The 27,748-nt window shown below is 43.2% G+C and overlaps 1 protein-coding gene across 2 annotated transcripts in view; it reads right to left on the bottom strand.

The window, feature by feature from the left end:
• LOC310744879 (transducin-like enhancer protein 1) overlaps positions 1 to 25,247 on the bottom strand; it is a 77,444-nt gene extending 52,197 nt beyond the window's left edge. Inside the window, exons 1-6 of one of the 2 annotated variants that reach the window (XM_083576789.1) lie at positions 24,069 to 25,247; positions 23,018 to 23,118; positions 20,991 to 21,054; positions 20,574 to 20,618; positions 2,904 to 2,966; positions 875 to 979 (exon numbers count right to left, since the gene is read on the bottom strand). In XM_083576789.1, coding sequence (XP_083432915.1) covers positions 875 to 979; positions 2,904 to 2,966; positions 20,574 to 20,618; positions 20,991 to 21,054; positions 23,018 to 23,118; positions 24,069 to 24,092 — 402 coding nt within the window. In that variant the 5' untranslated portion in view covers positions 24,093 to 25,247. The remainder of the gene's footprint in view (positions 1 to 874; positions 980 to 2,903; positions 2,967 to 20,573; positions 20,619 to 20,990; positions 21,055 to 23,017; positions 23,119 to 24,068) is intronic. The other variant, XM_083576790.1, reaches the window with a different exon arrangement.
• Between the last annotated feature and the right edge of the window lie 2,501 nt (positions 25,248 to 27,748).

Raw genomic sequence — 27,748 nt, 5'->3', positions numbered from 1 at the left:
TAGGAGAAAGACAAGGTGGAAGAAGGGTGTGGGGATGATGACAGGAAGTCATCAAATTTAAAGCAACAGTAGGGGAAAGATGGAGAAGCCCGGCGCACTCTGACTGGCTCCTCAGATCTGTGTAAACTAATATAAAAATATAGTTTGACTTTTCTCATTTGTTTAGTTCCTTGTCCATCTAACAAAACTATTTGGATCTGTCGTGATGACATCCAAACATAACTACTGTATCTGTGAAATAAAGATAGATAGATGATAGATAGATTTAACTAACTAACTAACATGACTTTGGAAGGTGGTAGATCACTGCCAGTTTTTGATATTGGATTGTAGATCACACCCTACTCGGTTGGACATGCCTGGTTTAGTTAATTCCCCCTTCAGGTGATTTCAATAGAGGGAATTTTACAAAAATTTGTCTTCCAGGCTTAAAAAAGGGGGAAAGTGCCACCCACTCTTCATCTTTTGCCTCAACCAGTACAAGTCTGCAGTGCATTGAAAATGGTGGACCATGACACTCCCCACTCCGACTGCTCAGTTAAGTTACTTGCAACTGAAACTCAGACGCATACACTATGAATAAACCTCAGTATATTGGATGCGGACTCAGAAGAGAAAGCTTTTGCAGCCTATTAATTCCCATACTCCAAACTAGACAGAGCAACAGCAGAAATCTAGAAATATGGGGCGAAATACATAGGCCCAGGCAGGCAATATTATGCTTTCAGTAATTCTACCAGATTTTGAAGAGATGCAGGTGCCAAGACAAATAATGCTGAAGAACTAGCGTTAAGTATCAAAACTATTACAAATCAAACATTTAACACATCAAAAACTAACAATGCAATAAGAAAGGAAAGCTGGTTATACACACTGTAGGAGGTAGACCTGGCAGGCCACGTACCCCGATGATGGCATTCAGCTCAGCCATGGTCACTTGTTTGGCACGTTCTACTGCTTGAGCAACTTGTTGCTGATGCTGGAAAGACAAACATATCATTCCCATTGTTAGAACCAACCTAACTGAACTAAGCTGGAACAAAGTGGCATTTTATCAAGGGGCAGAGTATTTCCAAGCCACCCTGCAAGCTAGTATATATGGGCAGTCTGTGCAGAAAGAGGAAAGGATGAGACTTGAAAAGGCAAGCACATGTCTTTTGATTTTTCTTAAAATCAGGGGGTTTCTTATTACAACTCTTCAATAAGTGAGACCGACAGTTTTCATATACCCTCTGTTCACCATAAATAAATAAATAAATGGTCAAGAAGCCAAATTCACATGTCACAATCAGCCTAGGTTCCTGGTTTTTCAGGAACAAGTGGTGCCTTAATTTACACTCTTGGTTCACAAGCCAGGAAACTGCAGTTAAGCTTGGCCTCAAAAGGCAACAAAATCCACGTTTAAGGTTGGCAAGCAATCCTGGCTTGTCAGGGCGCAACAAGCCAGCATCCTACATCCAGATGTCACAGAGAGGCACACTTAATTGCAGCTTCCTGGTTAGTTTCTTCCATTCATGCCAGAGAAGGAATAAAGTGGGAGTAAGCAAGCAGCATAATGTTCATTCCCAAATACACCACAATAAGCTGGCAACCCAGGCTTATTGTGACATGCAAACTCAGCCAAGGAGAGGAAGAACCTTACGACCAACTTTGATAAACGCTTCCAGGATGCTACATCTTTAATCACATACACATTATAATTGTGTGGTTTCAGAAATATTTGGTGACAATATGGTGGTAATCTACAAGCTGTATTCAGGAACAGCAACAGTAACTGCTTGCTCAACAACATAGCCTGCAGCACTAAACTAGTGTCCAGTGCCCCAGCATAACCATTACATTCCTACCCACCAATCAAGTACCGTATTTTTCGCTCTATAGGACACACTTTTTCCCTCCTAAAAAGCAAGGGAAAATGTGTGTGCGTCCTATGGAGCGAATGCAGGGGGGAGGCAGGCGGGAAAAGCACCCAAGAGCCGCACACAAGCTCCATGCGCTCTTGTGGGCTTTTCCCCAGGAGGGAGAAGGGACTAACTGGCCGTATCAGTCCCTTCTCCCACCTCCTAGAAAAGCCAGCAGAAGCCGCGCGGCCCCTCTCGCTCTCCAGGCTTCAGGGATAGCTCCGCACAGCCGCTCCGGCAGGGAGAGGCTGCACGGGGCTATGGCTTTCTCTTTAGCCCCACAGCCTCTCCCGGAAGCCTCTCCATCCATCCTTGGTTTGTGCCTTCCTTTGGAAGGGAGAGGTTGCGCAGCCTGTACGCTGCTCTTTGGGGCTGGGGGGGATGAGATTTTTTTTCTTGATTCCCCCCCCTAAAAACTAGGTGTGCCCTATGGTCCGGTGCGCCCTATGGAGCGAAAAATACGGCATGTAAAGAGAATAGGATTGAACAATTCCAGCCTCTATGGTCTCCACTATGTCAGATGGCACAATCCTACATGCAAAGTAAAAAGGGTTTTCCCATGACAATTCAACAAACTTTCCAGCAACATGGTCATACCTCTTTTGTGTCTTTGTGTAATTATGCATGAATATAGTATCAGAATTCTCTTTCTATAATAATAATAATTAGACTTTTCTAGGAACTGTATTTCTCAAATGCCACTCAAATTGTATAGCGTGCTATCATTAAACGCCGACATTTTTATTTACACAGAAATTAGCAAATGGTTAGCTGCCTTAGAAAGAATAATTTTGTGACTGAGCTATTTCACCAGTTATATAGTTGGTGCGCCTCTTCTCTCATCTGCTATTCCAAATTAACAGGGGGCTTGCGTTCTTCAGCTACAACAGATGTTCCTCACTCTTGTGAATTTTGATAAAATTAACATCTTAAAAACTAGCTAATTTAAAAACAAAGATGCAACATAATTTCACTTTTTAACAGCTGAACAATTTTACTTACTTCTTGAGACAAAAATGGGATGACTTGTGCACAGATTGTATTCAATCTCTTGGCAATTTCTGTCTATAGAGAAAAGTAAATATTTAGATTAAAACATGCCATTATATATTAGTTCATTTACAAAAATCATATTAAGTACAAATATTAGGAACATTTAAAGTAGGCCAGCATTAGGTGGAGTCTAGAGTGCATGTGATTAATCAGAGCAGGTTTCAGTCTGTTGAAGGACATCTGTTAATGCCTCCAGAACCTCATATCTACATATATTAGAGCACAAATCTGTTCTTCATAAGTAGCTCATTAGCAAGTAAAGCATTGGTTAAAATCCAGCATGAGCTAAATCCCTTTAGACTGACAAATCCATTGTTCTTCCATGTTATTGGCCGCACAGAATAGGATATGAAAACATTTGCCACAATAGCATCTTCAAAATACTAGGGTGGTGGTTGAGGCAACCATCTGATCAAAGTCTAGATAACTTAAGGAAAGAACAATATTTTAGTAGCAAGTATCTTTTCCAACTAAGCATTATTTTCCAATAAACTCTTATCCATAGGAGGGGTTTCCTTATCTGAAGTCAAGCACCATAATAACCCAGAAGGTACTAGATTAGACTTTAGATTAACATGGAAAGAAGCCAGTCTAAGTGGAATGGTCAGTTCTATAACTCAGTTATCTAGAGTAGGCATGTCTAACAGATAGATTGTGATCTACCAGTAGATCACTGGACGTCTGCAGTGGATCACTGGTTGAACATTTGGCTCCCCCCAAAGAAGCTGAACAACTGTGGCTCTCCAAAAAAAAAGCTCAACATTTTACCTCCTCCCTGAAAAAAACTCAACAACTTTGACCCGAACCCCACAAAAGGGGGTAGATTACTGCCAGTTTTTAACTCTGTGAGTAGATCACAGTCTCTTGGAAGATGGCCACCCCAATAAAGAGCATCTGCTTTGTACACATAAAGTTCCAGGTACAATCCCCAGCATGTCCAGAGAGTGCCGAGAACGTCCCTTGCCCCTACATCCTGGAAAACCACAGCCAGACAGTGCTGATTTCTGAACTAGATGGAGCAAAAGTATGATTTAGTACAAAGGCAGCTTCCTATGAGCCTATGAAATTATGGCTGAAGTGTATGAGAATTGTTTTTGGCTTAGTTTGAGGCTAGGTTGTACTCAAATTCTCAGTTCAGGGAAATTGCTAGTTCAGTTTCAGCACCTCAACTCTGGTTAAGATAAAGCAGAGGGGTGCAGAATACAGATGATTCCTTGAGAATGGGGAAGAGTGAATGACAACAATGCAGAGGGTATCTTTGGAGAAACAGAAACCTAGCTCACCTGGAATTCAAAGATACTCAATATTCACCTGGATTAAAAATTATCTAGGTTGGATAACTGCACATTTCTCCTGGGCCTTCACACTTCTAAGTCTGAATCACTTCTAAATATTTAACATAGATGCCACCCATATGTATCAGAGCTTACCACAATTTAAACTTAAAAGATGGAAAACATTGAGTGAACACACCAAGGAACAGTAATATTTACCCCACAACATTTGTACGTGCGCAAAGGTACCAACAGGGCTAATAAAGAATATTACTGTTTATTCCAATTTAAGCATAGAACTCTGATGTACATTCTTATGTTACCATGCTAAACTTTATTGGAGGGAAGAGATTTTACACACACACAAATGCCTCTCTGTGACCCCCCTTGGAAAATTTCTGCACTTCATTTTATTTATTTTGAAAAATTAGACCCTTCCTTATTTAATATACCATTCAAGGCTGCTAACAATCCTGTCTTCACAATTATGACTTTCGAGTAATGAGGGATAGCCCAGATAATGCGGTTGTGTTCTGCCAGCTTTTAATCCCTCCTAGAAGATGCTGCTAAGAGATGCGGGTGGCGCCGTGGTTTAACCACTGAGCCTCTAGGACTTGCCGATCAGAAGGTTGGCAGCTCAAATCCCTGTGACGGGGTGAGCTCCTGTTGCTCAGTCCCAGCACCTGCCAGCCTAGCAGTTCGAAAGCATGCCAAAAAGTGCAAGTAGATAAATAGGTACAGCACCGGCAGGAAGGTAAACAGTGTTTCCGTGCGCTGCTCTGGTGGTGGTGGTTAGGTCACATGGGGAGGCGAAAGTTGGCTTGAGCAGATGGCCAGCAGCACACCGGGGGGAGGGTATGCCCCAAATTTAGGTTAGAAGAATTGGAGGCTATGGACTGGCCATCTTGCTTTATAGCATATCGTATCATACTTCAACTTTCCTCATTTGCTTGAGGCTATTCTGAGGAACCAGTGGCATTGATGTTCCTCAGTTTACTGAAGGCCTCTATTAGGCGACAAATAAGCTGGGTATGACCACCTTCACTTCCACAAAGCCACCAGAAGAAGGAGATTATGTGCTGAGACGTGCTCCTGCCACCAACTGGAAGCCACAGTCCTACCTAGATTCAAGTAGGAGTGTATTCTTGTATTGTGTTCCTGTTTAGTGGAAACAACTGAATACTCTTCTCATTTCTATGCTACTGTCTTCATCTGCAGCGTTCAATTAGCATACAGTCATACCTCATGTTGCGTTAGGTTCATGTTGCATTTTTTCGGTTTGCGAACGCGGCAAACCCAGAAGTGTACACTTCAGGGTTTTGCTGCGTGTGCAGAAGCACTCTGTCGCACCCCGCACGTGCGCAGGAGCGGCACTCTAGTTACAGACTTTTCGGGGTGTGAACAGCACCCCCGAACGGATCAAGTCCGTACCTAGAGGTACCACTGTACTTAAAAGGAAACTTTTAAGCATCCTGTCCTCTGCCTACCATCTGAAGGGTGCTAGTTCAGTTAACTTCACCGGAAAGCCAAACTACTCCAGACTTTAATTCGACACACAACCCACAAGCTTGCATAAATTTTAAAAAAAACTGAAAAAACCATATTCCACAAATACTCTGAAGTCAGAATTCAACTTTTTAAAAAGAACAGTAAAAAGGATGGAGCAAACCAAAACCAGTCAGCCAATCAAAATATAAGCCATATTTCAGATATGGGCCATAAAATATATATGGTATTAAATCTCTTGAAGGCCTGTCACAGACTCTAAAGTTCATGTAGTATTCATGACTTCTGGGCTGTCACCAGTTTGACACAGCTTATCGTTTGATTTCTGATCTGCACATATAGAGGACAGTTAAAACAATGAGGGATTAAAGAAGGAAGGCCTTGCAGATTCATCAACACTAATTGCCCACGTTCTCTTTGGCTCCCTAGCAAAGCAGATTGCAGAGGTCGGTGCCGCACATGAAAGCCCTCGCTCGCATTTGTATGGCAGCAGCTTTCTGTGGAGCAGCTCAAGTGCCCTTAATTGTTTATGTTCTTAATGCAAGGCCTCTTGAATGCATTCATTTTTAATAGCAGGCTTGAGTGTGGGGCCTATCAAAGAGTACACAGAAACTGCAGTCATTAGACCTTGCTATCAGCAATGATGGCCTTTTGATTTATTTGCAAATGACAGGTTTGCCAGGCCCCCAGACTCAAGTGCTGCCCTCCTTTTTGAAGCATCAGGAAAATCAACATGAAGGAATTCAGCTGCATTGTGCAATGTGCAGTTAAGACTGCAGTCGTTTTGTCACTTCTGAGTCTGTGTCTGCAAGTTCTTCTTATTAAATGAAAAGTGTTTTGACCTAAAATGTAGCTAACTGCGAGGACCAGTACTTGTATTATGTCAAATGTTAGCTCTTGAGTGCCTCTCCCCCCCACCTACCCACACAACTTGGAACAGCTTTTAAATAAGCTCAAAAATGGCCATTATTAAATTTGCACCCAATTTTTCCTACACGCTCTGCAGCAGGAAACAAATACATTTAACCAGATTACTAATGTGTGATAAAATGTGTGATACCCTTTTTAAGCAAACCCTTCCCTAAATTTCTAAGTTTCTATAGGTCACTGGTTTTTCGTTTAAACTATGTGTAAAGTTAACGTGTTTCCAAGTTCAAACTGGAAACTTTGGTTAATAATCTATAGTATGTCTGCTCAATGTAAGATCCCATAGAGAAACTTGTAACACTTTCTCAGAGTATTTGCAGCACTCGGGAATTATATTTACGCCCTCTGAGATGCAAACCTTTGCCTGGGCCTTTTGTGTGTGTTGCCGTCTTAAGTGTGAAACTACCATGAATGCAAGAAGACACTTGTCCAACAGTGCTAGAGAGGGAGGTGTCACTTGGCACCTGGTGCTATTTATATTTTATTTTATTTTACCCTCAAAGCCCAGTGCTGGCACTGGACCACCCTTGCTCCTCGCCTGACAAGTGGAGCAGTTAAGAGCTCAGAAGAGAGGGAGGGTGCATGCGCTCTCTTGGCTGGCTTCCTACAACTGCTGTTGGGTAGCATACACACAAATCCATTCTTTTGCTTAACAATGAAGCTTGCCATCAGCAGAATGAGGTAGCGGAGTCCTGAGGTGGCACTGCACAAAGAGGCCAAGGAGCCTTCTTTTTAATGCACCCCAGTCTAAAATGTTTTTTTCCCACACACAAAAATAGCCCATGTGAAAGAGAATGACCTTCTAAACCTAGGTGAGGAACAGCAGTGGTAAGTGGGACCAAATGCAAAAGTTGGCAGAGAATTGGATATGACATTTAGTTCTGTACAGCCCGTTACACTCCAGTCATGCAAAAAATGCAAGAGGTTTCTATGAACATACCTCCAGACTCCTACCAGGCAAAGGAAGAAGCATTATCACAGTTCAAGGATATACTCCAGCCAGGTCATGGCCTGCGGGAGAGTCCCAAGGACCCAGCATAAAAGTTTGGAGGGCCATGTTTGAACACCAGACCAACCCTCTGCCAGCTGTGCTAGCAAGGAGCTCAAAACACATTCAACAGTGGTACTTCATTCTGCTACATGCACAGACCAAGCATGATCTTGCGTGTGAAGAAGATTGGCAAAATTTGATTCCCGTTTGACAACAGATTCTTAAATCTTGAAAAATGAATCACAGATGTTCTTCGTAACCAATGATCCCTGTAGTACATTAGCAGCAACAAACAACAAATCCAAGACAAACAGCTGAGAAGTCTCGCCCTCCATTCTGGGGGGTTTCAATGCCAAAATCAGGATGTTTTCCTATCGCAAACAGCTTCTCATCAACATACGTGCCAATCTCCATAATTTTATCATTGTAAACTCTCAACGAAGGAGGACTTTCTTTGCCTAGACAGCCAAGCCCTAAAGTGATAAAAAGAAGTCCAAAGGAAACAGGCTGCACTTCCTGAAACGTGGGAGACATTCTGCCTGGACAGGAAATAGAGGGATGCAGAGAGAACTGGATTTTCTCACTGTCATAAAATGCAACTCAATTATGGTGATTAAGCAGCTCACCATTAAAAGCTCTTTTACCTCCAGCTGGTTATCCTGATGTAAGCAGCGAAATATGTTTTTAGAAGACAAGAGGGGGTAGGGACACAATAAAACTTATTCTCTCGGCCAGAACAGGCAAGTGGGTGACAGAATCGAGTCCCATTCACCCAACCTCACTCATGAATTTATGTTTTCCTCTCTTCTCAAGGTGATAAAAGCTTTCTTGAAGTTCTAACTTAAATGAGTGGTGTGCAGATTTCAAGTTTGTAGTATCTAGCTCGTTTTTAACTAGATTCAGCAAGCAGGTGGGTTGGGGAATTTTTTTTTTTTGTCATTATTAAACAATTAGGAGCAAAAAATTGAAGATTTCCTGGAAACAGCTCAGAGATCTATCACTACAGTTGTACCTCGACTCCCAAACGCCTTGAGAGGCGAATGTTCTGGCTCCTGAATGATCTAAAACCAGAAGTGAGTGTTCCAGTTTTCAAACTTTTTTGGGAAAGCCAAATGTCCAGCACGGTTTCTGCTATTTCTGGCGTGCCTGGGCAATCGGAAACCAGTTGAAAGCTGCGCCTTGGTTTCTGAACGTTTCGGAAGTCAAACAGACTTCCGGAATGGATTCCGTTTCACTTCCCAGGTATGACTGTAGATCCTGATCTACCTTCCACCCACCTTAAAATCATGAAACTCTCATCCCCAGCTAGTGAAGAAGCAAAATGTGTATATTATAGAACATGCATGCATAGGTCTTATAAAAGTATGAAATTTCTAAAACATCTTAATAAAATCTTTGTTGTATAATTACAATTCAACATCTGACAGCCACTTCTCATGAGGCTAAAAAATATTTCCTTCATGCATTTTCTCCTCCTTGAACACAACACTTTGCTTGTAATTGCTCAACTACCTTGGAGAGAACTTCAGATCAGCATGGCTGTTAGCTATTTATAAACAACAGTGTGCATGGCACATTTTGCAAATATTTCCCCACACATCCTTTTGGGTTGTTTTTCACACCTACTGGCAAGGGTGTGCAAAAGTCACAGAATCATAGAATTGTAGACTTGGAAAGCAGAGGCATCAGCATCACACACACACACACGGGTGACATAATTCCCCCTCCCCCCCCAAAAAAAATGCAGCACAAGTCGGCACCTCTGTATGCTGAAATCATTTGAAAACAAACCTAAACTTGGGAAGCAATTTCTGAGAGGTCAATCTAGCTGTGGGATCTGTTGCGCAATCTTTTAGCTGCAAAACCCAAACTGGAGTTTCCCTTGGATTAGAAGCAATGCTGGCCCATGGTGATTACATATCAAATTGCTCATTTGGGACCAATTTATATTTACACACAAAAGTAGGGAGGGGAGGAACTGAAGCAGGCAGCATTGAGGGGGTGGCACACAACTAAGCAATGTACTGAAAGTATGTGGGAGTAAGTTTTGCATATCATCTGAGGGGAAGCAACCACTGAAGAAACGCGCAAGTCACACTTCCTGTTACCTCTGCGTCTTTCAAGTTCAAAGCTGCCTCAAAACTTCATAACCTTTTCCTTCCACATTCTGGCACATCAGCAAAAGCACCAAATGCAAAGAGAGAGAGAGAATTTAATAACATCTAGTCTAATTGCCAAGCCAACATCTCTGCTGGCTTGGTCATGTACACAGAATGGAAGATGGCAGAATCTCCAAGGACATGCTCTACAGGGAGATGGCTTCAAGTACCAGGCCCACTGGCAGACCAACTCTGTATTACAAAGATGTCTGCAAACATGATGTGAAGGTTGGCAACATCAACACTACCATGTAGGAATCCCTGGCAGACGAGCGCAGTGCCTGGAGACAGTCAGGTCATGGAGTCACAGCAGTGGCCAGAGGAGGAATGCAGAGAGAAGAATGGCCATGGTAGACCAGCACAACCGGACACCATCTTCCCCAGCTGCAACAAAACATGTCTCTCCCATACTGGTGTCTACAACAGGTGCTGCAACCTTCCAACAACTTGACTTCATCCCCAAAGGCACGCTCCTCCATTGTCTCCCAAGAAAGACAAATGCAAACCAACAACCAAGTCTAATTATTATCATTATTTTACTTCTGCTCCACAGCTATTGTGCCTTACTTAATTTTATAAGATTAATCAGCTGCAGCCATTTATTAGGTCTTACTCATGGGGATATCAACTAGTTTCTCCTGCTCCAATGAACATTTTATCTGACTCACCACAACATGCGGTAAGACTTCTGACCATCCTTGAGCAAACAAAAACAAAATACCCCAGAATCTAGCGGTTGCCACAAGGCTAAACCTCATCTGCTTATCGAGGAAGCAGTCTTTTAACTCCTATAAGAATCTTTATAATCTCCAAACAAATCCAGTTGCTAAATAGTGCATCTGCTGAAAACAGGAGCTCTGTGTATATCTTAGTCATGTGAAGACATAACAAGGGTACAGACTGGAGCAGTCCTATGTTTAAATCACACCTCTGACACCAGGTGGTTGGGTTTTTTTAAATAAAAAAACACACCCAACAATCAACCATGTATAGTATGCGGTGGCCTATATAGAGAGCCCAATGTGGTAGCTCCCATTGGCATTCAAAGGCTCTGCGCGACCGTATCACTTGGTTGCAACCATGTAATGCACAGTTGTTAAAGATCTCCTGACATAAGGGCAGGGCTAAAAGTGCCACCTCATTCTGGGCTGTACTTGCTTGTGTCTTGCATGGAAGTAATGTATAGCTGGAATTACATCTTAGAAAACACTTAGAAGAAAAACTATAAGAAAAAAAGGCAATAGAACACATTCAGAAACATTTTAGCGACACCTAATAATGACAATTAGAACCCCAATGTTCACCAACATAAGAGTTAATTCTTTACTAGAAGTACATATAAAAGCAATCATTTTAAAAATACAGTATGACCCTCTAGGGTTTTGGAAAAAGAAATCATCATTAAAAAGGACACTATTATCACCTAATTGAAATGATACATTCAGGCTTGCCACGGAACCAGCAACCAACTGGACTTAATGCTCTGCTTGTGCTATAGAAGACCCGGCAAAATAGACATGAAAACTCCATCTGAATGAACAAAATGTTCTTCTTGCCATTTACACTGTGTAACAGTAATCCACCAGGGAATAAAGGTCAAGGCTGCACTTTTGGTCATTACTGAATCATTTGAGATGATCTGTGGTGAGGAAAATCGAAGGCTGCGAGTATGCAGCAAATGGCTTGACCTCAGACCAATTTTAGTCTCCATCTGTCTAACAGACATGAGGATAAAAGCTCTTTATAGGGTGTTCTTAGATTTTTTTTTTCTCTTTTAAAAAAAAGCATTGCAAGCCAGGATTCAGCCTGATAGAACATTAATAAGGAGACGGGAGCCTTTTGTGCAATTGGAACACACTTCGATTGCTGTTCTTTATTATCTGAAATACTCCCATTTTTCAAAGTCTCTTTTCTGAACTTAAAAAAAAATGTTGAGACACAATGATTTGGAGCAAAAGATACCAAGTGAGGAGTGTTTCCGGTTGCTGGGTTGGGAGAGGAATAAATAGCCAATTCCTGTATATGCAAGTTCCCACTAAGACTGGCTCTAGAAGGCAAGGCTGAGGCTTTAAGGCAAGACAGGAAGCAGTAGCAACCTCCCAGGGCAAAGGGGCATGCCTTACTCTCATGACTGTGCTCACTTGAGCCAAGCCAGTTTGTTTTATAGGTTTCCTATGTTCAGAAGTATCTTCAAGTCAAACAAAAGCAGTCAACATGTGCACAGCCAAAGAGTTATAGTCACAGTGAAATGCTGAATATGCTGGTAGTATCTACAGCCCATTTACTTTTCAGGACCTGTAGGCAAAGTTGTTTCGTAGTTAGAAATTAAGTATTCAGACATTTGAACTTGCTAGTTCCCTAAATATCCTGCCATATGCAACCATTACTTAATTCCCCCTCCCTCCAATACACATGCATTATTAGCCTCCTTTAAGGGAAAAAATCCTGCTAAAATATGCTAGTCTCTTATTTTGGCAGTGACAGCAACACATTAAGAGGCAATGTGCCATTTCAAGAAGTTTAAGCCCCCACAGTATATCAATGTCAAACAACAGCATGTCAAACTAAGATTCAATTCAGGTAAGTGCCACTGCCAAATGTTCTTGTTCCCAGACGTGCTTTAAGATTATTTTTATTGCTTAAAATTTAATTTGTTCCAACTCACGTCGCCATGACAACATTGGCTAGCCCTGCAAATCATTTGGGTAATTGGATATCTTATCTCTCTATTGCTCTCAAATCGAATGATTCTGCTAGAATTGTAACAGCCAATCAAGTTTACAGGCCTCCTGAGTAATAGACTTAGAAAAGTAGCCACATTCATCTCCTATTTACAGCCATATTAACCATTACACACACAAAAGCCATTGAAGGTGGCCTTCAACTACATTTCAAGTTATCAGTGCTGTCACCATTAATATTATCATCAACAGAAAGGGGTGGGAAAACTTACTCCAAACAGATTAAACTCAACTGATAAACAGGAATACATATCCATTTCAAATGAGCTTTGATCAGGTGCTGTCTAGATACATTTGCAACAGCAACACATCACTTCAAACTTCCCCAGCCTCCTTACATCCAATGTAATGACTGCATTCACATAACAGGATGGCAAAATAGCATTATCAGCCCCCACCCAGCATAGAAATTCAGATCACCACGTTTTGATTAGCATGTGCCTTTGTGTTTGTCTGGATAGCATTAATGTGAGTGGATGCCAAACTCAAAAAGGGATACCCATTGTATTATGCTCCTCTTGTCCTTGTTCATTATTCTGATCCAGTTAAAACCAGAGCAATTTGATTCAGTGGATTTAATTTTCCTAAATGGCTTGTGGGTGGTACTGTTAATTGTTCACCTTTTCATTTATTTTCAAGCCATGAGCGTTCTACTCTTTGTGAGGGCTAAATTACACCAGATTAGTTTCCAAAAATAAGTTTCACTTCCATACAGGAAACTATGGGTAATGTCACACGTGGCAAATGCAGACATGCACATGCCTCTTTTGTCACCTCAACAGGCCAGCCGGGGATCCCCAACATTTGTGTGTTTTTTTCGCTCTCCCTCTATACACATTTCTGAAGTTGTCACATGACTTACACAATACCTGTGCAGGCATATAAAGCAAGTCTAAGTTCACTTATCTTCACACATGGTACCCCTTCTCCCTTTCTCCCAAGTAAGCTTCTAAGTGTAATTTACTATATATTCATGACTGGTACTGATGTACTATAGTACTATCCCCCCATTTCATTCATTAATATACTACTTTTCATATAAGACTGCAAAGCAGTTTACAAAGAAAAACAAAATTAAATACAGCACATAAAAAACAACATCCATAAAGTTGGTTTCCACTCACTCAATACCCACATGAATTCCACACCTATCACTGCCATCAACCTACACCAGCCCCCACAAAACGCTCTCAACAGTTACTGATCCCAAGAATTCCCTAGGTACATATACAAAAGACCACAGCACAACATTAGCAGCCAGGATGCTTCGAGATTGAAACCAAATTTAATCTGGGACTCCACCAACATCAATGAAAGTCTAACTTGGTCACCCATTCACACTGGGGTTAGTGTTGAAGGCAGAGGAACTAAATTCTCACCCTAGTTGTCTAATAACAATTTGCAGCTCCTGCAGAGAAGTGATAATCGGTCAGCCCCTTTTTAAAGGGTCACATGCTCTTACCCTAGCACAGCATCACACACCCCACACTCTGCCAAAACACACTAATAAAGGGGATAGGTCCCTTGCCCTCAAGCACCCCAAAACCTTGGCTCAGCAATGTTTGTAACATTTGTTAAAGGTATTGGTGGGCCATTAAACTGTGCTCTGCCCTTCAGCCTATCCGCTATGCTACAATATTATATAAAGAATTTAATTGAAGGTTTCATTCCTTTCTGACCCTGTTCACATCCCCAGTCATCTTTGATTCATCTGACGGAAGAGAACTGATGCCCATTAAAACCTTATGACATAATGTTAGTCGGGTGGCACAAGAAATAATAGTTTATCGGCTATAGTTCGAAAATACATTCTTCCATTGATAAGATAGTTTGCTTAAAATGGTAATCTAAGTGCCAATACATAGTGACTCCGTCAGTTATGACACTGTACTGAATGTGTGAAGTGCTTGCACTTAAACAATTCTGAAACTGGGGTAATATAAAGTATTATGAAGGCACTGCCTTATGTCTGATCTGCAAAGATCACTTCTTGTTGAAAGAACAAACAGCTATGAAGTTACCCTAAGTCTGCTACCATATGCATATAGCTGCTTGCATGAAAACGGTGCTAAAATCAGTGAGGTTTACTTTTGAGTAAACATGTATTTGACTGGGCTGCAAGTTACAGGTGCATGGTGGCTAAGAGAAGCAATGTCAATACATGGATCACTCTGGGAGCCTATTCACAGAACCACTGTGGGTTATTATTTTCTTTTTTAAAAAAAAAGTGTGGAATTTTGCTCTTGTCAATGTGAAACTGAACTTGTCACCACAAACAGATTGGTGACAGTGCTCACTGAAGCTCATTCACACAACCAGCTTATTTCAGGCAATTTCAAAGAAAGCCAAATAAGCTAAAGAAGTCCTTGTAATAGCTGGGAGGGGTATATGTCTTACCCCCACATCTCCTAGGCTTAACTGAATGCCATCTTGACCAGGCAGCAAACAAAGACCCCTTGTGCTTTGCTCTCTTTCCACTAAACTGAAAGCTACCTTTGTGTTTCCACTCACTAATCCATAGAAGCCTTTCACATGGCACAAAACAGAGGTTGCAGCATTTTGTTCCCTAAATCAATTTTCTTCTCAGCCATCCACTAGATGTTCCAGCACAGAGAAAGAACAGTCCTTCCCTTCTAATTCAAAAATCCATACTGCCATTGCCCTTGCAAACTGCTAAACAAGCAGTATTGGCAATTCACTTGTGTTCAGTAATATATTTACTGCAAATCCCAATGGCTTGCCTCCTAATGCAGTTTTCTATTGTGTCTGTTCTTGTCAATACACTGACTGGTCACCTTATTCCATAAGCTGCTTTGACCGACTGTTTACCCAAGATATCAAAAGGCTGAAAACGGAACAAAAAACAATCCAGTGTGGCTTGATTTTCTGTCCAATCATTTTTGAAAGCCTTACGACATAAGAGCTGCCACTTAGCCAGAGGTTTGTGTCACTGCTCCAGAAGCATGGCCCATGGCAGATCAGCCATGTCCTACTTTTCATCATTTCCAATCAGTCTTAATTGTTTAGATTGCCCCAATTAACCACAGCCAGACTGCAGGTAAGAACTCTTTACACACTGCCAGCCAAACCTATTGCTGAGGTTACAAAAGGCACATCCAACTGTCACACTTTTCAAGAGGTGGCTGCCCCCAGAGCCAACTCAAACATTTGGAAGGGGAATGCGGTGCTGTCCTCTCCTGTGGCTCCCCCTCCCCCCCCCCCCAGAATTTATGCAGTGGATTGCTTAACAGAAGAGATTCACTTTTCAAGATCTTCTGGCGTGTGAAAAGTCCTGGTAAGGACTGAGCAGATGAAGAGTGGTGGTGCTGGGAATTTTAGTTTGCAGGGAAATAACAGTTGAGGCGCAAGATTTTAACCCTTGCTCTTTTTTCAATATTCCTCTGCACCACCTTTCCCCGCCATTGAAGTTCCTAGATGTGCATTTCCCCCCTGAAACCTTGGCTCTGTGGCCAAATGCCTGTCTAAATCCCTGAGCCAAACTAGACTGGTATGCGCTCTTCAGCACACCAGTGTTAAAAAAATATGTTCAGCTTAATTCCACAAAGATAGAGAATCAATGCATTCAGCAGAAATTCAGACAACATTTTATGACAGCAATTAAAATGCAGCAGCCAAAGGAAGGAGAAATTATCTTTAAATATGTCCTAATTATAGCCTGAGCCTGGATCCTCATGATTGATCCTCTTCCCTACAGAACAAATTTCCTGCATGTAGAAAACTAGATATATTTACTGATATCTAGTTTACTAGGAAGGTGAGCCTTCCTCCCTTATCTCAGCGAGAACTAGGTGAACACTACTACGCCTCTTAAGAAAGGCGTAGAGAACCAAGGAAGTCTCTTGAATGAAAGGTATATCTAGCGAACTGAAAACGGTGCAGCCACACTGGGTGCAGATTTTCTGGGGTGCTGCAACTAAGATATCCAATGGAAGGCGAGAAGTGGGGGCAGATTTTGGCACCGCAGAAAGTGCCACTGAAGTTTGAGAAATCAAGGTCCGCCACTGCTTAAATTGTCACTCTGTTTAACCCACTATTGTCAACATCCACTACTGATGATTTAATGAGCAATCAGGAAGAGATTTTTTGCAGGAAGAGTCTTGCATACAGAGCGCTTTATGAGTGCTTCCTTAAACGAAGGAGAAGAATAGTGCTGTTAGCAGTATGCACCGTTTTTGAAGTTGCAATTATTTGGAAGTGAGAAGGCAACAAGCCAGACAGAAAAGGGGGAGAAAACATAGAAGGGCAGAGTGACAAGCTTGCCTGAAGGCAGGTCAGAAAGATCATAGCAATCTACCCAAAGCAGACAAAGGCCCACCTGTCAGTTTTAGGATGGCTGGAACTCAAACACTGTAGTAGTTTATATAGTCTGTCAGTGGGTTCAGCAGTGATCAATCTTTCTTTGGCCGACTGCCACTGAACAAAGGCTAATCTTACACCTAAACAATTTGGGTTTTAACACACGAGAAGGTTTACCTTCTGGTTTACTCTGAAGGCCAACAGACATGATTGGCGAGAATGACACACAGAGAATGCTTCCTGTGTGGCTGATAATATTCAAGAAAACTCTACGACTTGGCACCAGCTTTACCACAGTAACCACTGCTAACTCTGACTGCTATAATGAACAACTCTTTTAAAAATGAATTATTGGCATGAAACTCATACATTTTACAGCTTGCTTCCTAGAAGGATCTACATCAGGTTTCGATGGAGTACAAGCTTAGTGTTTCCAAATACAAGCTAGGGAAAAATCTAGTTGCTGCATATGAAAAAGTGTGCAGTTAACCGCAAAACACTCAAAGTCAGCCAGGTGGTTAGTCCTAATATCCCACATAGCCAATGCATGCCATCTTCCAGGGAAACTCCCTTTTTGCTATCTTTGTACTAGCTAAAGATTCCGATTCATGGAAGAGGAGATCAGGACCCAAGCCAATGCGGGGATGGAAGATGTTTCATGGTATTAAGCTGGTTGTATAGGCGCTGCTCTGGTTCGCCAGAAGTGGCTTAATCATGCTGGCCACATGACCCGGAAGCTGTACGCCGGCTCCCTCGGCCAATAAAGTGAGATGAGCGCTGCAACTCTAGAGTTGTTTGCGACTGGACCTAATGGTCAGGGGTCCCTTTACCTTTATAGGCTAAAGTGCAGTGTCAGTTTAGCTTTACTAGGCAAAAGATGCCTGAATGAAGTATCTTTTTAAGACCTCTTAAAAATAGATTGAGACTGCATTCCTATACACACTCACTGAGAAACAAGTCTCACTGAAATCAAGAGGAGGGGGGCATTTCTGAGTAACAGGTAGAGGATTGACTTATCTAACCTATCTAAAGCAGTTTACTACATGTTTGTAAGAACAGGAGCTAGCTACATACCATGTGTATACAGAATCCCCAGCATTGCCCCTTGAAATGGGCAGCATGTAAGGACCATGAAAGAATCACATAGTGAGAATGTAATAGTGGCTGCCCATATCAGCTCCCCATGACTTCTAAGAGGGGACATGGCAGAAGCTGGGTAACAGCAATTTACAGAGGCATACATTGGAACAAAACTATTCCTCAAGCAGAATGACAACATTGAAATCCATCCTGGGAGAACACTGACAACACTGAAAAGCAACTACAAATGTATGCAATAAATAACTTTTCTCCTTGAATTGACAGTCTGGATAACGGCAGTGTTTTACTATATTCAGGCTTTGTTAACACAGGAAGGCATGGAGAAAAATATATCTGGACTATATAAAAACACACTGGATGCAGGCCCCATTAACATTAGAGCTTAGTGAAAAACTTTCCCCATCATTGCATTTCTCAGTATATATGTATAAAAAAAGATGTTGTCAGAAGTGACAACTTTTGTGTCCCCTGATGATGCCTTGCTAAGCATTTGGTTATAAGCCATAAAGCAGGAATAATTTCAGCCTGTCAGGAGTCTAGCTAATGCCCAGTTTCCCCCTAGAGAGAATTCCTGTCAAACGTAATGAGAGCTCTGAAGGCCTTCTCTACAACATAATGAGCACTTAGGCCATGCTGGTGATCAGCCAGCAAAAAGCATCAATTTGAGCCTTCCTACACCCCAGGGGCTACACATCACCAGTTTTAATAAGAATTATGATTACTCTCCACCAAATGCCCAAGAACATACTGTCCATGTTTCAAGATCAGGGAGTTTCCTCCCCACTTTTCAAATTTTTAAGATGATGATTTGGACAGACTTGAGAAGTAGAACTTCTCATTTTTCAGAAGCAATTGCTTAGCTGGGGCATGGATTGGTTTCAGTCTGTGAAACTGAAATATGGATTTCTTTATTGGTTTATCTACCACTGTATACAATGTAAGGAGTACGCAAACTTCTACAAAAGGCTTAAAACATTTTCTTGCCAATTTGCAAGCGATTTGTTGGCAATTTATACTGTAGCCTAAAATATAGTCTCTGCCACAAGTAATACCATCCTGCCTATAAGATGCATGCTAAAAAAAAAAGAAAACAAAGCTATTATAGTAAATACACACATTAAGGGGAAAGCAGAGGCCTCAGCTCCAGGGCTCTTTAATTTAGGGGGTTTAATCTTTAAAAAGTGAAGTCAGTTTTCAATCCATTGCTCCAAATTACACATTTTCTTCTGCTCTACCAGAAGATAATTAAATGTCAGTCACAATGTTAAAGTACTACCAATTAAGCTCACAAAGCCCATGATTTGTAACAAGCTGGCTGCATTTAGACCTCTGTTAAATAAAAGGTGTCAGCAAATAGCAGCTTAGACATTTTTGTTTTTGCAAGACAAACTTTAATATCTGTATCAACACAAGACGAGTAGTTTCAAAAGAAATACAGGCAACAAAATAAAGAGTGAGACTCCAGGAAAGGCGTGTTGTTGCTTTTTCCTAAAATTCAGCAATACATCCAAATACTGAAAGCTGCCAGAGTATTTATGTGAATGAATACTTTGAATGCAAACATGTATTACCAAATGCACTTTCTATAGCTAAAAAGCATCTACCTTTGACACAGTGATAACTTCGCATTACCAAATACGATGTTCTTACATCCAATGGATTTTACAGACAAAAAAAATCAAAGAGTTCAGAGTTACAAAAGCAGAATTCAGCACTGAAACACACTTGCTTAATGGAAGCCTTTGAATATACTGAAGATGTGAAGCCTGAACTAATCAATTTCTTTGCTGTGCCCTAGCCGGTCAGCCATGCTCTTTAATTTAATGAAACAAGAGTTTTAGATGAAATAGCACATATACATCAAGAAAGAATTGTATTGTTGCACTTTGAAATGTGTCCAACTGTGCAACTTCATCTAATGATAATTTTTTTAAGAGGCCATCGATTTCTAAAAGACTTATTGTACCAGCATCTTGATGAAAAAGTGGATGTCAGCATATCTACAGAATACTTACACCCTGCCATTAATGCTTTCTTTGGCAGACAATAACTACTCAATTGAAGGTCCTTTGGGCTGAGCAATCATTTAGCTTTTCTTCTCTTATGAGGTTCTTAGTGCCTTGTTCCACTTCAATACTCTTTTTATTCACCATTATAGTGGCCATAAGTGTGAATTTTATGGGAACTTGCAAACTCAGTCATAACCAAGAGCTTTCCAAGTCACTAATCTTTTCATGCTTTTAAATTGCTAGGATTTGAGCAACCATCAACATATGCGCTTGGACATAAGAGACTGGTTAGGCAGACCCAAGATTATAACGTGAAGTTTTCTCCTAGAAATTGGTTTCCTTGAAAGCACTTAACTTGAAATATTTTTGAAGACTCTTTTAGAACAGAGTAGCAATCATAACTCATTCGTATTTATGCCAACCCTCATATGGCCAACTGGTAGTTTATAGAAAAGCTATGCATTATACTTACACCATTCCCCTTCTCCCATCTTTGAGTTCATCTACATACACTATGGCTTTTTTAAAACTACAAACATTTTGCACCACAGCACTCTAGCAGTTTTGCGATTATGTATCATATCAATTTCTTACCTGTTTGTGCATTTCAATATTTAACCCATATGACATTTCATAGTACTATAAAAAAGGGAGGGAAAAAATATGTTAGAATCATGCAAAAGGCACCAATGCACTTACAAAACTGATGGCGCAGGCTTGTTCAATCTACTACTCCAAAAGGCGATAGATAAAATTGTAAGCGAGCAGGCTTTGACTTAACATTAGGAGAAACTTCCAAACAGGAAGAGCTGCTCAATCGTGGGACTGTCTAGATCATGGGCTTTCTCCTTGGCTGGGGCTGTTTAAAGAGAGGACACTGCCTGGAATAGTTGCATCCTTCACTGAGGATGGGGCTAGGCTACGCTGGGTGACCTCCTTAGGGGTATTCCAATGCTATCATTTCTGTGCTTTATCAAAACAAATAAGGAGACAAGATTGTATTGTATTTACCATCACGTAGTGCCTTTGCATTTCTGTCTTTTCACTTGCCAGCTTCTCACATTCCAACTTAAGGCTAGGAAGAGAATAATATATATTTGAAATAAACCACGACACAGGTATTTTTAAGTATGTCAATTCAAGTATTTGCCATTGCTTGCATTCTGAAAAGAAAGTTGTTTGGAGAGCTGTCATAATATATCACAGTGTAAATACAGAGAAACTGTAGCATACTGCTTTAATATGGAAGATCAAGCTCAAATATGCTGAGTACATAATATCAACTCAGAACAAATTAAACACACATTTACTCAGATGATGTATAGAAGCCATGGTTCCAATAGGGATCTATGATTGTTAGAGGCTGCAGTGAAGTACAATTCCTGATTTCTTGACAGTGTTAATATTCAGAAAGTTAGTACATCTATCCCAAAGATAAAACACTAGAGTTCAGAATAATTATAGCAGTTTACATCTTTACATGTTCTTTCTAAGCAATCACTTTAAAACAGAAAAACTACCTGAAATTATATACTATTTATACTACACTACTTCAATATTAGTACATTTCCACCTAGTATTGCACTATAAAGTTACCTGTTTAAAAAACTAAGTAAGAAATGAATCAGTATGAATTTGCATAATCATATAGCACCTTAATTATAGCTAGGTACTGGCCCTTCTCAAAATTAACATCAGTTAAAACCCATGCATGCTTTTCTCCTATAAGGTGGACCATAGTGTGATTTAAGTGATGTCATTAAGAGATTACAGCATCACATGTATGCTGAACTACACCAGTAGTTGATGCCTTTCAGCTGAAAGTAAAGCCACAATAGGATTCTGTGCACATTTACTGTGGAGAGGTTGGGCTACTCAGCTGCAATCTTATTTGTAAGCAAGTCCCAGTGAACACCACTGAATTTCCTCTGAAGTATCAGGCTGTCATGCATAAAACTCTAACATGCAATGAACCCCAATGGAAATTTACTTCTCCCATGTTTGGGATTAGAATGAAAGTGTGTTAATTCAAAATGTAAGTCTATAGGCCATCAAGATAAATCCTTTAGAAACTCAAACTGTTTTGCTGCTTCTCTCTCTCTCTCTCAGGTTAATTGCAGTGGCGTGCTAGAATACCTGATCAGCTCATACTATCTTAAAACTTTGCTGTCTCAGAATACTACTTATCTGAATTGGCTTGATCTTTTGAGTTAGAAGAGTTAAAACTGTGTACACAAGAACCTCAAGCTAAATAGCATGATCTCAGTATGTGTGTTTGTTTTGTTACAAACTAAGATAGTACGCTAACAAACCAAGTCTAGGACATGTTTGCTTGGAAAAGCCCTACTGATTTCATTAGGACTTGCATACAGTAGACTTACCTCACTTTTATACCATATCACTTTCAATACCATATCTGCTGTTTTGGCTTTGCGTATTTACTAAGAAGTGAGTCTCACTGCACTTAGTGGGAGTTACTTCTAAGTGAACTAATAATGAAATTATTAGCGGCTTGGGTAAGTGTTCAAACACCATTGTGTCAAGGCAGGAAAAACTGAACCCTTTACTAGCAGCGCTGACATGTTCCTAGTATCCAAATGCCTCTGTTTCCCAAACAACAGAAGTTTAAATCGATGTTTCAACCATTTAGTAGTGGAATGCAGGAATATGACGACAAGAATACACTGGCTGACCAAATGTCAACACAGTCTCTTTCAAAACTTTCCAGAGCAAATATTGACAGTTCCTGTGTAGTTCTGAAAGCACATTCTGGGGGAGGGTGGGTTACGTTCACCTGAACTGAAGAGCCTATGCAAAAAAAAAATTGGGGGGGGGGTTGCTGACCATTGTTTTTAAGTGAGTGACAGCCTTAAACTGACTCCACACGCCACCACCTGGGCACAACTACAAAGTACATTTTGAACAAGCAAAACACACCCCACTGAACAAGCATGCTGTGGGGCAGCTTGAAATCCCCAAATCAGACGTGGCCTACAGAGCAGAGGAAGGCAGGAATGAAGGGACCAGGCCGCACCCACCTGTGATACTGAGCTTGAAGGAACTGGAACTCCTCTTTGATTCGGTCTAGAGATTCTGGGATGGTGAACTTAAAAGGCTGTCCTGCAGCCTGGTGTGGCGTCTGGAGGAAGAGCAAGAAAACAAAGAGTTAGGAGGAATCTGTGTAGATAAGAGGCAAAGTCATCTCTACAACTAAAGTCCAACTACAGAGCACAACCCAAGGAGACAGTGGCCAGGGGCACATGACACTTAAAAAACGGGGTGGGGGGGCTTCAAGCAGCACTGGGGAAACTGGGCCTTCAGATGTTGTTGGACTCCAGGGATGAGGCAAGCAGGCATCCAGCAACCTCTGGAGGGCCACAGGTTAGTTACCTGGCACAGGAACGTCCTTTTGGAGATTCACAAATATTTCTCCATGGTCACCTGCCTGGTGCTTCTTCCCTACCTTTTAAACACCTGCTGGTCAAGGGTGCCAACTTGAATAATATATTGGGGGTGCAGGCAAGGCCCTCCCCAATCGATTACATGACACACCATTTGAATGGCAATCTCCAACAACTTGGGGGCTCAAATGTTTTACTGGGGGACTGAAGACCCATCTGCTCCTCCTTTTCAAAACAGTTTTGCAAAACGCTCTGGGAGATCCTCAGAGGCAAGATGCTGTCTCCGGGAACCATCATCTCAGGAGACACTTCGGGGGGCGTCTAGGTTTCACTGGCAAGGCTTTTCTTTGGAGTGGGGGGGGGGGAGAAGCGCCGGCTGCCCGTCTCTCTTTATCTAGCCCCGCAGTTGGGCTGGAAAGCGGAGATCGACCAGAGCAGCAGCAGCCCCCCCCCCACTCCCCGCCATTGTCGGCTGGTAGACAAACAAGTCCCAGAATAAACAAAGGAGTCGGCGCTGCTCGGCGGGCCGAGGGAGCGAGCGAGCGAGCCAGGCGCGGGCCGGCCAAGTTCCTCCGGCGGGACGGGCAGAGTTCGCAGGCGGGGAAGCGACCTTGCACGCACTTTGCCCGGACGGGGGCGACCCGGGGGGGGAGAGACAGGCAAGCGGGGAGAGGGGGGGGGCACTTACGGGATGCCGGCTCTGCGGAAACATGACTCGGGCTGCTGCTGCTGCCGCTGCTTTGCTCCTTCGCAGCTGGATGGCCGAAGTTTAAATCCCGAGGGGAAAAGCGCACCCAAGGCAGCCGGAGGGAGAGGCGCGGGACCGGGAGCCCCTACTCGGCCGTGCGGCTCAACTGCACCATCCTCCCGCCGCCGCCGCCGCCTCGCTCCAGCCTGAGCCCAGCCGCTTCCTTTGTTGTGAGCTTTTGGAGGGGGGGTGGAAATGTCACCGGGGAAGGGGAGCCCTGGCCGGGCAAGGGGGTCGCTTCTCGTCGCGGTCGCCGGTGCTCCTCCTCCTCCGACGGGGCGCCCTCCTCGCCCCCCAGCCGAGAAATCTCCTCTTTCCCGGCTTCAAACTTGCGCGGTGCACTTGCAAGACCCCAAACTCCCCGGCGGCAGCTCCGGCGATCTCTCCGCAACTGGAAAATCCAAGGGAGTCAAGTCCGACGGCAGGGCTGGCTCGCCCCAGCCGAGGAGTCCCGCTACAAAAGGCCACGCGGCTGCCGGGAGGGAGACTCGAGGCCGGGCGCGCCCGGGACGCGGGGACGGAAAGGGGGGTTGCGGCGCTGGACGGGGCGCGCCAAGCAAAGCGGCTCCGGGAAGCGGGGGATCCAGCCGCGCCCGGAGAGGGGCAAAGGGAAAAGCGCCCCCCGCCCGCCCCCACCAGCCCCGCTTCAGCCTCGCTTCCTCTCCCCGCAGCCAGGCGCCGCGCACGGGACGAAAGGGAAGGGACGGGCTGCCTCCGTAGGCCCGCCGCGCATCGGACGGCGCCGATCGGCCTCCGCACTAGAGCCCCGCCAGGAAAGGACGGAGCGGCGGCGGCGGCATCCCCGCTCGCCTTCCCGCTTGGCCTCTGCTTCTCTCCCGTCGGCCGCCCGCCTGGCTCAATCCCGGGCCAAAGTTCTCCCCAGGATCCCTGCAAGAAGAAACATCCAGGCGGAGCAGGCGATCGCCCTCCTCCTCCTCCTCCTCGTCCCGCCGCAAATAATCACAAGGCTTTCTCCTCTTCCATGGAGACCAGATCGGCGCGTAAGGAGGAAACTCCGCGGGACGCGCAGCCCAGCTCGGCGGCGGGATCGCAATAAACGGGACACAAAGTATCCGCCCGAGCTGGTTACATTAACACGCGGTTTCACACTCCTCGAGCTAACCAGCCCCTTGGCCCCGCCCCGGGAGAGGGGGAGGAGGGGCAGGCGCCCAATCGCCGGCTCGGGAACCAACGTGGGGCCGTGACATCAGGCCAATGGGAAGCCGGCGCTGGCAGGCCTCGCCTCCCCCCTTCTCACTCTCCTCCCCCCCCCCGCCTTTGCTAGGAAGGCTTCCTCGCGGAGCTGCAGGACCCCTCCGAGCGAGCCAATGGGAGGCGGCGGAGCAGGCAGACAGGCAGGGAAAATGGGAAGGTCGGGGAGAAGGAGAGTGGAGAGGCTGAGCTGTCAATCAAAGTAACGTGGGCTTTTGAGAGAGATGGGGGGGGGGGGAGGATAGGCTAGGCGCTCTCTCTCTCTCTCTCTCTTTTATTATTATTATTCCTTTACCTTGCCCCGCTCTCTCCAGAAATCTGTGAAAATAACACAGAGAGATAAATAATGCATCCCCACTACAGGACAGGCAGGAGCTGGAGTCAGATAGATGCTGCCCTGTTTAAGCTAATGGAGGAACGAGGACCATGATGTTGCCTTGGAGGGCGGCGTGTTCATAGCGATCTGTATCAAAGTTTCCTCCGAACAACTCCTCTCCAGGGCTTCAGAAAAATGTAGCCTCCTCTCACAACGGTTTTATCTTTAATTTGTCAGAAGGCTCTCCGCGTGTGTTTACTGAAGTACCTACGTAGCCAGAAAGAGTAACGAGTCGCTTTTTGAGATCTTAAGTGTATTTAGCCAATATCAAGACTTAACAGTTGGTCAAACATTTATTTTATTTTATTTTTTTAACCCGATCAACGGCCTTTGAATTTAGGCCTATCTGTTTAGGTGATAATAAAAAAATAAAAGCACTCAACGCAAGGCCACACCATTCTTTGCCAGCTCCCTATAGAGCCCAGCGTTGCCCTACTTTTGAGAACACCAAAGGCATGTTTGACCTCTGATGTCCCCGCTATCTCTGCCGGCATATTGGAAGTTTTGTTCGCGGGATAAAGAGGAATTTAGGCAGCGGCTAACCCACCAGTAATGAGTTTAAAGAGACTGTTGTTGATAGGATAGGCTCGAAATCCCTGTTTGGGTTAAAAAAAACCCGCAGTGTAAGCAAAAGAGCTGTGGATTTAAGTTACTAAATGCAACGTAGTAGCATTCTGTCCACAGTGTTCCATAGAATGAAGGCGTAAGAGCCTAGGTACCCCCTCTTTTCCCCTTTCCCAGCTTTTTTTTTAAAGCCCAATCACTTTCAGCAAGACAGTTCCGTGTGTACATTTAAAAATACAGCCCGAGAGTCCAGTCCTACCACTGTTAATTTGGCCACAGTAACAACTCCTTTCTTATGACTAAACCTAGCAATAAATTACACTCAACTTCAGATAGACATATAAGGTGCCCTTTGTGGAAGGAGAATGCTATGCCCGGGCTTATTTATATACCGCTTTTGGGGCAAAAGGCGCCCAAAGCAGTGAAAAACACATTAATATAAAAGAAATCTACAATAAATCAATCAAAACCATACAAAATACCCATAAATCACACTGGATATGTGTTAGGAACTCCAGCAAACCCTGCAGCAAGAAACAGAAAAAGCATCAATTAAGGCACCCCTATCTCTCTCTCTCATACACACACACACACACACACACACACACAGAAACACAAACACACACCCCTAGGGTGCACACACTCCTCCTCCCTCTCTCACACAGAGAACAGGTTCCACTAACATGTTCTCACCCTAAAGCAGAAACCACTTCTCTGTCACACTGCAGCCAGCCAGCTAGCCAACAAAACACTCATTAACTCCACATTACAAAAACCAGAGCCTGGGGGGGGGGGGGAATAAACACAGATCTACAAGCCTAGCATGCAACACCCAGTCCTCTCCTTTCTCCCATGAGGGTGCAGGGGACAGGATCCACAAGAACAAGCTCACATACTTGAATGTGAAACATTTCTTAGCATCTCCATCAACAAAAAATTAACTTTTCATGCAACTTCACACTTTTACATATTGGCCTATTTTTTTAAAAAAATCAACAAATCTAAACTCAAAAAAGGGCACACCACCCTTTGAAGGTTGCTTCACCACATCATCATGCCAGCAGGATGTTTTGTAGCTCAACGTCCAGTTCTGAAAAGAGACTTGGCCTTGCCAAGGAGCTGGTCTTTGCTGCAGGTGTTTCTCAGCTAAGCAAGAAAGGTTACTGGGTGGTGGGCTGTTCTCAGTAACAAATCTCTTCACCATACAGCCAGCAAGTGTCAGTTTCCTAGCCTGAGAGGCACCATGTCAGCTGGGTGTTTTATAGCTCAATAGGCCCAGTCCCAAAAAGTCCCAAAGACCAGAAGTCACAGGTGATAGGTTGCCTCAAATGCCTAATAATAAATATATCAGTTTGTAGATCAAATTCTTCATAAGCATAAGTGGCTCAATTCACAGTGTGCTTCTGGGTCAGGATTTCTTCATATACCAATTTTGCAAGGCAATGCTATGCATGTTTACTCAGGAGTA

This window comes from Podarcis filfolensis (genome assembly GCF_964270895.1).
Source record: "Podarcis filfolensis genome assembly, chromosome: 11".
NCBI lineage: Eukaryota > Metazoa > Chordata > Lepidosauria > Squamata > Lacertidae > Podarcis > Podarcis filfolensis.
This window is presented reverse-complemented; position numbering and strand designations above follow the sequence as displayed.